The following is a 12,384-nucleotide window of genomic DNA, read 5'->3' as shown; positions in this document are numbered from 1 at the left end:
TAAAATAACCTATCATTTAAGAAATGCTAGACTACCAAAATTAAAAGAGATCTAGCAAAAAATCAAAGTTAACAAATACTGAGCACTCATCATATGAGAATTGTAGTGGTGTATAAAACACTCCCTACCCTTACAGTACAAAGATTACTTTCATAATGGAAAATGTTCTGTATGTTGATGGAACTGGTTAACTTAGCTTACTCTTTGAAGAATGGAATATCCTCTTGCTTATAAAATACTTAGTTAATCTTATAATAAAGGTAAGAACTGGTAGCAACAATGATTTTACTTTGAAATCTTCATTTTACCCCTTTAAATTAAATACCTAAAATCATAGCCCAAAATATTCAACTTGAAAGTTTCTATGGAGAGCCAATATTCAGTTTGTCATCATCCCCAGAGCTAATTCCTGTAGCTGTCACTGCAACTTAAATATGCCTATTTCTCCCTAGAAATTACAAGTAAAATACCATACACCTGGAGGTTAGAGTGGAATTGATACCATTTTTCCAGGAAAAGAAAATATTCTGGTAAGCATCCTTACACAGATGCCTATAGGAAGTGGATATTCAGTTAATACAAGTGAGAGGATTTTTTTAAAAAATTACCAACTGTACTGGCCCCATAGTTAGTCCTCTGTCATTTCTAATATAGCAGAAGCCTCTTTTAGCATATCATTGGCATTTAAAATATGGATTTTCTCCTTTAATGATTATTTAAAACAACTTAAACCCCTAGAGTTTTTTCCTTCCTGTCTTACATATATTTATGTAAGGATAGAACTTGGCTTTTGTAAAGCATTTTCTTGGCCCATTTTGGGATGTCCTAAGTTTAGTATAAGTTAGTGACATTGATTCTTTTATTGGGTTGGCCAAAAGTGCCTTTGGTTTTTAAGTAAAATAAAAGACATTTTTCATTTTCACCAAGAACTTTTGAACAAAGTATTCACCGTTTTGTTCCACTACCTTCTGCCATTTTTCAGGCAACTTCATAATTCTGTTTTCCCAAAACTTTTTATCTTTTTGAGCAAAGAACTGTTCCCGGTGCCTTTTACAGTCTTCCAGGGGTTTTTTTTCCAATAAGAGAATTTTGGAAAGACCAAAATAAATGGAAATCTGAAGGTGCAATGTCTGGTAAATACGGCGGATGATTCAGAACTTCACAGCCAAGCTGTAAGAGTTTTTGCCCGGCAATTAAAGAAACATGTGGTCTTGTATTATCCTGATGGAAGATTATGCGTTTTCTGTTGACTAATTCTGGACACTTTTTGTCAAGTGCTGCTTTCAGTTGGTCTAATTGGGAGCAGTACTCGGAATTAATCGTTTGGTTTTCCGGAAGGAGCTCATAATAGAGGACTCCCAATCCCACCATGTACACAACATCACCTTCTTTGGATGAAGACCAGCCTTTGGTGTGGTTGGTGGTGGTTTATTTCACTTGCCCCGCTATCTCTTCCCTTCCACATTATTGTACAGTATCCACTTTTCATCACCCGTCACAATTTGTTTTAAAAACAATGTTTTCATTACATTTCAGTAGAGAATTGCATGCAGAAATATGGTCAAGAAGGGCTTTTTTTGCTTAACTTATGTGTAACCCAAACATCAAAGCAATAAACATAACCAAGCTGGTGCAGATGATTTTCAGTGCTTTAATTGGATATTTTCAGTGTGTCGGCTCTCTCCCACATGGTGTAACATTGATTGTTCTCAATTAATGTCTCGATTTGATCGCTATCAACTTCAACTGGTCTACCTGACCATGGAGCATCGTCCAGGGAGAAATCTCCATCATGAAACTTTGCAAACCACTTTTGACATGTTTGATCAGTCACAGCACCTTCTCCATACACTGCACAGATCTTTTTTTGCATTCCAGTTGCGTTTTTACCTTTCTTGAAATAATAAAGCATAATATGCCAAAACTATTGCTCTTTTACTTCCATCTTCAATATTAAAATGGCTACACAAAAATTCACCAATTTTGATGTCTTTTTTAATTTTTTTATTTTATTTTTTTTATGTCTTTTTTTAAATGCACGCTGATATGACAGCTGTCATATACAATCTAACAAAATTATTTCAAATGAAGTTAAAGACAACTGAGTGCTACCAGAGCCATCTTACGGAATAAAACGAACGAACCTTTGGCCAACCCAGTGATTTAATTGAAATATTTTGAGGGAGCACCAAATTTTTCAAATACATTGAGTAAATTTTTATGTCTGTGATTTTTGTATATAATAATAGTGTTTCACAAAGAAAATTCCTCTTCCCAAGATTGTTAGCTGTTTCTTCACACAGCCCTTTCCACAGTGCTTTCCATATAGAAAGAACTTCCAGGGCTTCCCTGGTGGCGCAGTGGTTGAGAGTCCTCCTGCCGATGCAGGGGACATGGGTTCGTGCCCTGGTCTGGGAAGGTCCAACATGTGGTCTGGGAAGATCCCACATGCCGCAGAGTGGCTGGGCCTGTGAGCCATGGCCACTGATCCTGCGCATCCGGAGCCTGTGCTCCGCAACAGGAGAGGCCACAACAGTGAGAGGCCCACGTACCACAAAAAAAAAAAAGAACTTCCATTTATACTAGGCAACATAAGGTAGTAGGAAAAATATGAACTTTAGAATCTCGGCTCTGCTATTCACTTGGTGGATGGCAAATACTCTCTTTAGCCTTAGATTTCTATAAAATGGGGATATTAATACTTTCCTCACAAGTTACTACAAGGATTATGATGAGAAAACATGTAAAGTTAAGCACTCAGTATTACCTTTTTTCTTGCCTACTTGATTTGATTGATTACTTCACACTCCTTACAGATTATTGTTATAGCATTGGCTTTACAGCACCCTCACAGCACATTAGAATCATCTGGAGATTTGGGGGGGGTTGTTGTTGTTTTGGGCCATGCCGCAGGTCTTGAGGGATCTTAGTTCCCCGACCAGGTATCAGACCTGTGCCCCCTGCAGTGGAAGCATGGAATCTTAACCACTGGACCACCAGGGAAGTCCCTCATCTGGAGAATTTTAAATGAAATGTACTAAGGACCTAGCTAGCCCCACCCAAACTAGTTGAATCTGTCTTTGGGGGTGGGACCCAAGCATCTGGTGTTTTGCTTGTTTTTAAGTTTCCTAGGTAATTCTGATGCACTGTAGGTGTTGAGAACTACTGGTCTTGAAGGAAGGACTTCACACATAACCTTTCAAGAAAGCTTTCCTGAAGTATTTAGTTCTAATTATTCTCAAAGGTAAAAATAAAAGAATGGGGGGGACCTATGGGGTCATGTTAACCTATTACTCTTCCGTGTTGAATATATTTAATTTTGTAGATAATGGAGGCTTGTTGCTTTCTTTGAGTGTATAGTTCTCTGGGGAATTCCCTGGTGGTCCAGTGGTTAGGACTCTGCACTTCCACTGCAGGAGGCACGGGTTAGATTCCTGGTCGGGGAAGTAAGATCCCACAAGCCGTACAGTGCAGCCAAAAAAAAACAAGTGTATATTTATCAGATCTACCAGTTAATGTTCTGGTCCCTCTTTTTTTAAAAAAATTAATTTATGTATTTATTTTATTTTTTGGCTGCATTGGGTGTTCATTGCTGCACGCAAGCTTTCTCTAGTTGTGGTGAGCAGGGCTACTCTTCTTGTGGTGCGCGGGCTTCTCATTGCAGTGGCTTCTCTTGTTGCAGAGCACGGGCTGTAGGCGCACGGGCTTCAGTAGTTGTGGCACGCTCGCTCAGTAGTGTTTTTTTGGCTCGCAGGCTCAGTAGTTGTGGTGCACGGGCTTAGTTGCTCTTCGGCATGTGGGAGCTTCCCCGATCAGGTATCGAACCCATGTGCTCTGAACTGGCAGGCATATTCTTAACCACTGCGCCAACAGGGAAGTCCCTGTTCTGGTCCCTCTTAATTGTCATTTCCTCCCATTATATTTGCTTGTGTTAATTGAATCTTTGGGAGAGATTCAGTGACATTTGTTTTTCCATCTAGTTGAAGTTTATCAGCGTTTTCCTTCACTGTCACTCTGCATATAAGTTTTAAATTCCTTTTATAATTCCTTTTTCTACAAGAAACTGAGTAGTACATTGATTTCTTTTGTTTCCTGTTTTCTGGGGTCGGGAGGAGTCAATGGGCATAAATAAGTATTGCTAATTTTTCTTTCACTTGATATTAAAAAAAAGGCTTTCTCAAATCTGTGATCATCTGCCAAATAGTATTATGGATAGTCATGCCTAAAGAATTATCTGAGGGACTTCCCTAGCGGTCCAGTGGTTAAGACTCCATGCTTCCAATATAGGGGGCGAGGTTTGATCCCTTGTTGGAGAACTAAGATCCCGTATACTGTGCAGCGCGGCCAAAAAAATTTAAGAATTATCTGAGAATTCAGATGGAAGTGAATTCAAAAAAGCCAGTGGATAAAGGCACTAATCAACTATTTGTACTGCACTGTGTGCTTTCTGATGTGTTTTCACACGCATTAGCCATTCTTACAACTAACATTTTAAAGAATATCTACTGCATGTCAGGTACTAGGATAACAAAGATGAAATATGAGCCTTGTCCTCCAGTGATTAATGTCTAGAGGGAAAGACTGGGAGGTAAATAGACCATTATAATCAGTGTAATAAAAGCTCTGAAAGAAGAAGTGCAGGGGACTTCCCTGGTGGTGCAGTGGTTAAGAATCCACCTGCCAGTGCAGGGGACATTGGTTCGAGCCCTGATCCGGGAAGATCCCACATGCCACAGAGCAACAAAGCCCGTGTGCCACAACTACTGAGCCTGCGCTCTAGAGCCTGTGAGCCACAACTACTGAGCCCACATGCCTGGAGCCCGTGCTCCGCTACAAGAGAAGCCACCGCGATGAGAAGCCTGTGTACTGCAACGAAGAGTAGCCCCTGCTTGCCGCAACTAGAGAAAACCTGCACGCAGCAACGAAGACCAAATGCAGCCATAAATAAATAAATAAACAAATAAATAAGTTTATTTTTAAAAGAAGAAGAAATGCAGGGTGCTCTTGGAATATATAGAAGTGTTTAATTAGATTGGAAGATGATGGGATTGATGAAATCTGGGAATGGGTTAGGGAGGTTTTTCTCAGTTATCAGGGAATGGATCCTGAAGGATCTATCGACTAGATAGATTGAGCTGGGAGCAGGGGAGGATATTCCTATGTTACATTATGAGAATAGGTAGATGGATGTAACTCTAACAATACCCTCGCTGAAAGACCTCATTTGTTATGTACTTTTCACTAACTAGAACTTACTTTAATTTTTTTTTAAGCCTCAAAGCTTGTAAACCTTATTCCATTTTCACAGAAGGTAAACAGACCTTCCCTATGCCTCCCCCATGAAAAAAAATTTTCAATTTCTAAGCTAGCCCATAATAAAATATTCTTAGAAGCCAAAAAGATTATGTATCTTGAACAGGTAGGCAGTTTAATAAATATTTCATGTCCGAGCAAGCTATGAGATCTTGGGGAAGATTTCTGGATTTTCCGAAGTAAGAACATTTCAGTTCTGCTTTAATATTTTCAGATGATCTCTCCCAACCCCCCCACATTTTTCCTGTCAGTTTTACATAGTTTCCTAAAGCAGGATTTTGTGCCTATTGGTGCTTTGCTATAGTCCTAGAATTGTTGCAGAATTGCAAAACATTCTGTTCCCTTAGCCCACAGGACCATGGGTTATTGTGACTGATACTGAATTCTGATAGGAAGAGAGCTACTGTATATGAAAGAGTTTCTATGTAGAAGATCAGCCCTAAGCAGTTTACATAATGATTTCCCTTACTTTTCACAATAATCTAGTCAGTTAAGTGTACTATTATCTTAAGCCCATTTTACAGATGAGAAAATTGAAAAACAGAAAGATGACCTGTCACATAAGTGGCCTACCCAGAATGTAAACACTTCACCTTTTAGGTTTTAGCCATCTCACCTTAATATCTTTTGCTTTCAGTATGTGATTTGTATGTCTTTGTAGTCATAGTAATACACTGGAATTATTGAAAGAAGTCTTTATGCACACTGCCTTTTTTAGTGCCTTCCTTTGCCAGATGAAGTCCATATTCTTTGCAGGTCTTTCTTAGTCTGGCTTTCTATATATATATATATATATATATATATATATATATATATATAGCTTCATTCTAATCCTTTTTTTTTTTTTTTTTTTTTTGTGCTACGCGGGCCTCTCACTGTTGTGGCCTCTCACGGGCCCAGCCGCTCCGCGGCATATGGGATCTTCCCGGACCAGGGCACGAACCCGTGTCCCCTGCATCGGCAGGCGGATTCTCAACCACTGCGCCACCAGGGAAGCCCCTAATCCTTTTAAATATTGTGTGCTCCAGTCGGTCTGGACTACCTAACCATTCTTGAAAATCATTGCTGCCAAAACTGAATATCACCATTATAGAACGAATTTCTGGGGTACAAGGTTTGGTTTAGTGCCACATTGTCAACTGCTAGATTATTCCAGTAGTCACTATACTCATTGCTGGTTTGCAGTACTAAATAGATGGTTCTTTTCAGTTGATGTTGGAGGGGGAACACATTTTTTTTCAGGCTTTCTTATTGTCTATAAAATGTTTTTCCTTCATACTCTATATTCTTTATCTCTGGATGAAAAGTGATTTTTAATGGGTATTAGACTTTTCCTGATGCATAAAATTTTGAGCTGACAAAGTTGACATTCTGCTTTTAATTCATTATCTAATACTATTATATAAAAACTTCAAAAAGATTAGAATTATTGTCCAACTTTGCATGCATTAATTATAAACACTTGCTAGTTTTGAAAGGGCATAATATTCTTCCTAAAGTTATCTAATGCACTATATTAACCTATTTCTGTGTTCATTTTGCCTTTGTAAATTTTAAGTTATTTTTGTTCATAAAATTAACAGCTTTCACAGACATTAATTATTGCAGCATTTATTCTTGTATCTAGAGCTAGAGTGCTGATCTGTATTTGAAACTGAGTATTCATATATTAATCCAAATGGACCCTCCTTTATACAATTAATGTTACATTGATTTGGTAATTTACACAACCACATGATCTTTGATCATGCACAGTTTCTGATGTTCAAGTAAGCATTCTACAATTTTAAGTCTAATAGCTGATTTTGGTTGAATATTGAGGCTAATGCCTAACTTTGGCACATCTCTAAATGCTACTAAACGTTACAGAACCAAGACAATTATACTTTTATTCAGGTCTTCCTTAATCCTACCACATCATACTTATTGCCTACAGATAAAGATTTGCTCCTTTTCTATACTTCTTTCCCTAGACAGATTACTTACAGTTCCATTCTTTCATCTTTGGCCTTCTTTCTGTTTCTTCTCATTTTAATTAAGCAACATTTATGGAGTGCTTAAACTCTGATTGTTTTGTATGGTATGTTTTTCAACCATGTGAAATCTTTAAAACTGCCTTTAAATCCCAACTCAAATGTCATTGCCTGAGGATTTTTCTTGGCCTCTTGAGTAGGGCCTTCTTACATCTGTATTGTCATATCATTTTCTACTTCCTTAGTTCATAGCACTCATTGCATTGTAACACAAGGAATGGTTTGAGTCTATCTCCTTTGCCAAACTGTGAGCTCCTTGAATCTAAACAGCACATCTTGTTCATTTTTGTGTCCCTAGAGAACTTTAGACAGTGCCTCAAGTAAGCAGGTACTTAGTATAAGGTAGTTAACATCAGATGTGCATTTTAATTTATAGGAATTTTACACTGCATGCCTAACAAAAAGAAATGATTGAAATAATCTGCAGTTTTACCTGCCATTCTTCCCAGTAAGTGGATAGCTAGGTTTGGACATGAAGTAGAGAGTATGAATCTGTTGTTCCTTCAGTCAGTTTCTGTTCCCACATGCCTCTCAAAGTGAACATCTCACCAGGATTGAGTGTGGTATGGTGGTTTCTAACATAGTGATTTCCTAAGGAGTTATCAAGGGCAATTTTGACTAGATTGACTTTCTCCATATGTACACTAACTTTAGAACCTAACTCATTATAAAAGATAGGAATGCCACTATACAATTTAACTAAATGAACATTCTGTCCTTACTCTGAGTTCCTGTAGTAATTTGTTTTTATGACTCAAATGATATTTTTGCTGCTTAGTTCTTAGCTGTTTGTTCATGTCTAATCTCACCCGTTGGAAAGCAAGGATCCTCTTTGTATTTGACTTGCTGGTTTTCACATGATATTCATTTTTAGAATAAATAGACATTTTAATGTGCTTTCATTGTGCTAAGGTCTAAGGAATAACCCAGAAGCCATATCCTTTAACTCAACCATCCAGTGGTTATCCCTTTACTTGATACCTTTTGCTAAATTTTCCCTCCCAATTATCACGTCTCTTTTTCCACAGCTCTTCCGACGTGTTGCAGCAGCTCTGCCTGGAATGGAAAGCACACAGGACAGAAGCAGAGAAGACAGTATCCTTTTTGTTTCATCAGGAAATTTTATTGTTAGTACAAGTCTTTAGAGCCCCACTTGGTTGGCTTAGGAATATTATGCCATTGCCTTTTACAGCCAAGAATTGATGGTTTAGGAGCAAAAAGTTTTTCTATAACAAATGAGATCTGGTTATCCAGTTGCATTCTTTGCAGGCTGCTGCTCACTATGATTAATCAGTGAGAGGGTTTGTGTTTGTTTGCTTGCTTGATTTTTAATGAGCAGGAAACGCTTAACATCCCACTTTCCTGCTTCTTAATTTTGACATCCCTTGGCTCTGGGCTTTTTCCCCACAATATATATCATGTTTCCTTCCCCTGCTTTTTCTATCATTTGGACTGTCTACTTGGCCTAGGCAGGAGATAACTAAGTTTGGAGCTTTATCATGGCCTCTGCTTTCAGAAATGGGACAGAATGAAGCACGTGTAATATTATTTAAAAGAATTTTGAATTTTGATATTTTCCTTGTTTGTCTCATATTTACCTTCTAATGTTTTCATATGCAGACAGTTTTATTAAGCCATAGAATTCATAGCACTTTGTATTCAGCTCTTCCCACTTCTGAATGTTTTATGTTTTCTAAGCCTTTATTTTAGCAGCATAATGTGTTCTATAGAGTTGAAGCCCCATTATTTATTAAATTCTCTCCCTGTTGTGGAACTCTCTTATAGGCTATTTTCAGATTTTTATTATAGATGATTTTTTAAGGAACATCATTTTATATGATTTCTTACTCCTGTAGAATAATTTCCTTAGGTTAGATTTCCATGAGTAGGAATTAACCTTATTCTGAGCCTTGCTGCATATAGGAGATATAAGCAAGTTTATTCCATATGAGCACCTTATATGGTGAGCCAGCTATATAGAAAATACTGGTTGAGTAGTCTCTGAAGCCAAATAGGAATGGAAGGGGGTCTTAGCAGAATTGTTGATGTTCAGCAGAATTGGAATTGTACTTTCCCATTTATAGTTCCTTAGCTTTGGTTTCAGTGATTGACATAAAACTGGAAAAGCCTCAGGAACAACCAGTCAGCGAAGGAGGCTGTTCCTGCTAATCCCCCATGGCATCTTCAACTTTCCTCCAGAAGCTCACTGCTTTGGCCCCCTTACTCTTTCATTGACTGCAGTGTGAATATTGGCTTGAACCTTTTCCCTTCAGTAATAACGTATTGCAATTCAGCATTGCTGCCTGTCTCTTGGAGATGATCTATTAGCTTCACAAGCACAAAAAAGTCAGTGTCTTCATTATTTATATTTTACAAAAAGCCGAACAATTCCAGCATATTCCAGTGATAACTTTAAAAATTAGATACATTTTCTTAACATTTTTTTTTCCTTTTTAATGTTACGAGAATGTACTTCAAAATGATGGAAATCTCAACAGTATGTGGCTTGGTTAAGGAGCAGTTGTTCACAGCAGCACTTGCCTACCTACTTGATCTCTCCCTGCTTTACTTGCTTGTTCTTTACCCCATTTCCTATTCCAATCCTCCCTCTGTCAAAACAAACGAGGGGGGGCAAAGCAGTAGTCAGACCAAGCCCATTGGAATTATCCTTCAGTTTTAGCAATACCACTTGCTCTCAAGATATCCAAAATTATTCTTAAGCACTGACATAAATTACTTAGACCTTAATTGAGGTCAAAACTCAACTATCATGTTAGGAAGTGCTAGAATAAGGAAAGGGTTAGAGTGTGTCTTCAGAATGAGTCCTAATGAACATACTGAGTACTTAAAAGTGAATGAACATAAAATATATTTCTGACCAATACAAATGATTCTTTCACATGTTAGACTCTGGGAGAGAAAAGTAAAAGTGCTTCAGAACAGGTTTTAAAGATTTAATTCTTCTAAGAGCTATTTTTTCCAAGATTTTAAATTTGTCAAAATCGAGTTCTTCTGTTTGTTTAAAAAACAAAACTAAACTTTTTTAGGCAATAGATTTCTCTTGAGTTTTCTTCTTTCTTCCTTTCTTTCCTTCTTTCTTCAATCCTTTCTTTCTTCCTTCCTTCCTTTCTTTCTTTCTTGTTTTTGAAATGCTGTGCAGGCAAGGCACTGTAGAAATCAAATTCCTTTAAGAAGAACCAGTGGAAGAATTTAAATTTGGCACTTTGATCGAAACTACTGTAACCAGTAGAAACAATGATATCTAAAGCTTACCAACTAAAGAATCCTCAACGGAATAGCAAATACTTTGCCCAGGACGATTGAGGTCAGATTGAAAATGGAAACAGTTTTGTTATAAGCCCTAGAGGCAGATCTGAAAAAAGCATACATAGAAGAGGGAAAGGGGAGAATGAAAATAAAACAATGTTATGCAGATTTATGCCTTATTTTTCAGCATTTTTTATGTTGGTTCTCTCAATCCGGTTTTGCTTTTTATTAGATCTGTATAGTTTGCTTAATTAACTAGTGATTTAATTTTATATTTAAGCTACAATTAATCTTTTTTCTTTGGTGATATTTATTTCTTTGCCTTTTTTAAAACTACTTTCAATTTTTAGATGTTTTATTCAGTCTATTTAGAGCTTCATAACAATGGCAAATATGTATTTCCCTTAAAACACTGCAAACAAATATACTAGGAGTGCACCATTTTAATCTTTACTAGTTATTGTGAGATTGCTGTGTAAGTTAATAAATACATTTGTAAATACATTGTTTGCAAGAAGAAAATTTCTGAGTTACAGCTCAGGAAAAGCCTGCTGAATTTATGTTGTAAGCATTACTTAACACAGTATAAGGATGAAAAGACAACAAAAATATCTTCATACTTCCTCATCCCCTCATTGCAACAAAACCCTTAACTGGGAGAACCTTATTCCTTCCCCTCTCTTTCCTCATCCTCCTCCACTTCCCACTTACTGTCCAACCTTATAATATTCAGAGAGCACTTGGATTATGGGTCTGAATAGAGAAATGCTTTCAGATAATCATTAGCCCACATACCCCAGTAACTTGTACTCAAAGACGGGATGGAGTTGTAAAGTGCTTTTATAATACAATATTATTGTTAAAGGCAAGGGTTGACTCTTTTGTTTTATTTTGACATGGCATGTCCTGAAATAAATATCAATTCAATATGGCGATGGGTCATATTCTTTATTTGGAAGAAGTTGTAATTTCTGACATGGAGGTGATTGTGTTCTTACACTGTAGCATTTGATTCCTTTTAATGTATCTTTAAGGCAGTAACCAGTTAATCCTGCTTTTAATATTGGTCTTTTTATTTAGCTGGGGTTCTTCAACTGAAGCAGTGAAGTGTGTTCATAGTATACTTTTTTTTTAATAAACACAGTTTTGCTGCCCCCAAAATGTATAAATAAACACAAAAGAAAACACTTATTGACTTGGTTTCCCATTCCTGCCAAAGTGATGAATTGCCATGTGCTACTTCCTCCCTAGGACTATAAAGGGAATGTGGAATCCAGAAAAATAGCAAAACAACAACAAAACTGAGAAACCCCTGGGGAGTCACAAGACTCTTTTCAACTGTTGAGGATGAGGGAAAGTAGCTGCAACTTGAAAGATAGGGTCACTGGTGGAGGCAATAATGGGATGTGTTAAGAAAAGTAGTTTAAGTTCTGCTTATGCTTCCTCACTCCTAACTCCACCTTTGCCTTTGGACAGGGGTGGCAAACTGCCCTCACACAAAATCCAGCCTGCTACCTGTTTTAAATTAAGTTCTGTTAGACCTCAGCCATACTTTCTCACTGCAAAGATGGAGTTGAGTAGTAGAAACAGGCCTTAGGGTAAAACCACAGCTGTCCCCTGTACTATAGAAATGGAGGCCACAGCCCAGACTACAGGCTCAGGTATCCACAGCGGTAATGTCAGTGCAGTATAAAATCCCTGAGAGGGAATTTCCTGGTGGCTTAGTGATTAGGATTCCGTGCTTTCACTGCCGTTGTCCCAAGTTCAGTCC

The 12,384-nt window shown here is 37.6% G+C and overlaps 1 protein-coding gene across 2 annotated transcripts in view; it reads left to right on the top strand.

Moving 5' to 3' along the window:
• Window positions 1-11,545, top strand: part of RAB6A (RAB6A, member RAS oncogene family) — an 83,287-nt gene extending 71,742 nt beyond the window's left edge. For both annotated transcript variants that reach the window (XM_059069706.2, XM_059069707.2), the window contains exons 7-8: window positions 8,375-8,441; window positions 9,451-11,545. In XM_059069706.2, coding sequence (XP_058925689.1) covers window positions 8,375-8,441; window positions 9,451-9,515 — 132 coding nt within the window. In that variant the 3' untranslated portion in view covers window positions 9,516-11,545. The remainder of the gene's footprint in view (window positions 1-8,374; window positions 8,442-9,450) is intronic.
• Window positions 11,546-12,384: the final 839 nt, after the last annotated feature.

This window comes from Kogia breviceps, chromosome 7, assembly GCF_026419965.1.
Source record: "Kogia breviceps isolate mKogBre1 chromosome 7, mKogBre1 haplotype 1, whole genome shotgun sequence".
In the NCBI taxonomy this organism is placed as follows: Eukaryota; Metazoa; Chordata; class Mammalia; order Artiodactyla; family Physeteridae; genus Kogia; species Kogia breviceps.
Note: the sequence above shows the minus strand (reverse complement) of the source record. Positions and strands in the feature narration are given on the sequence as shown.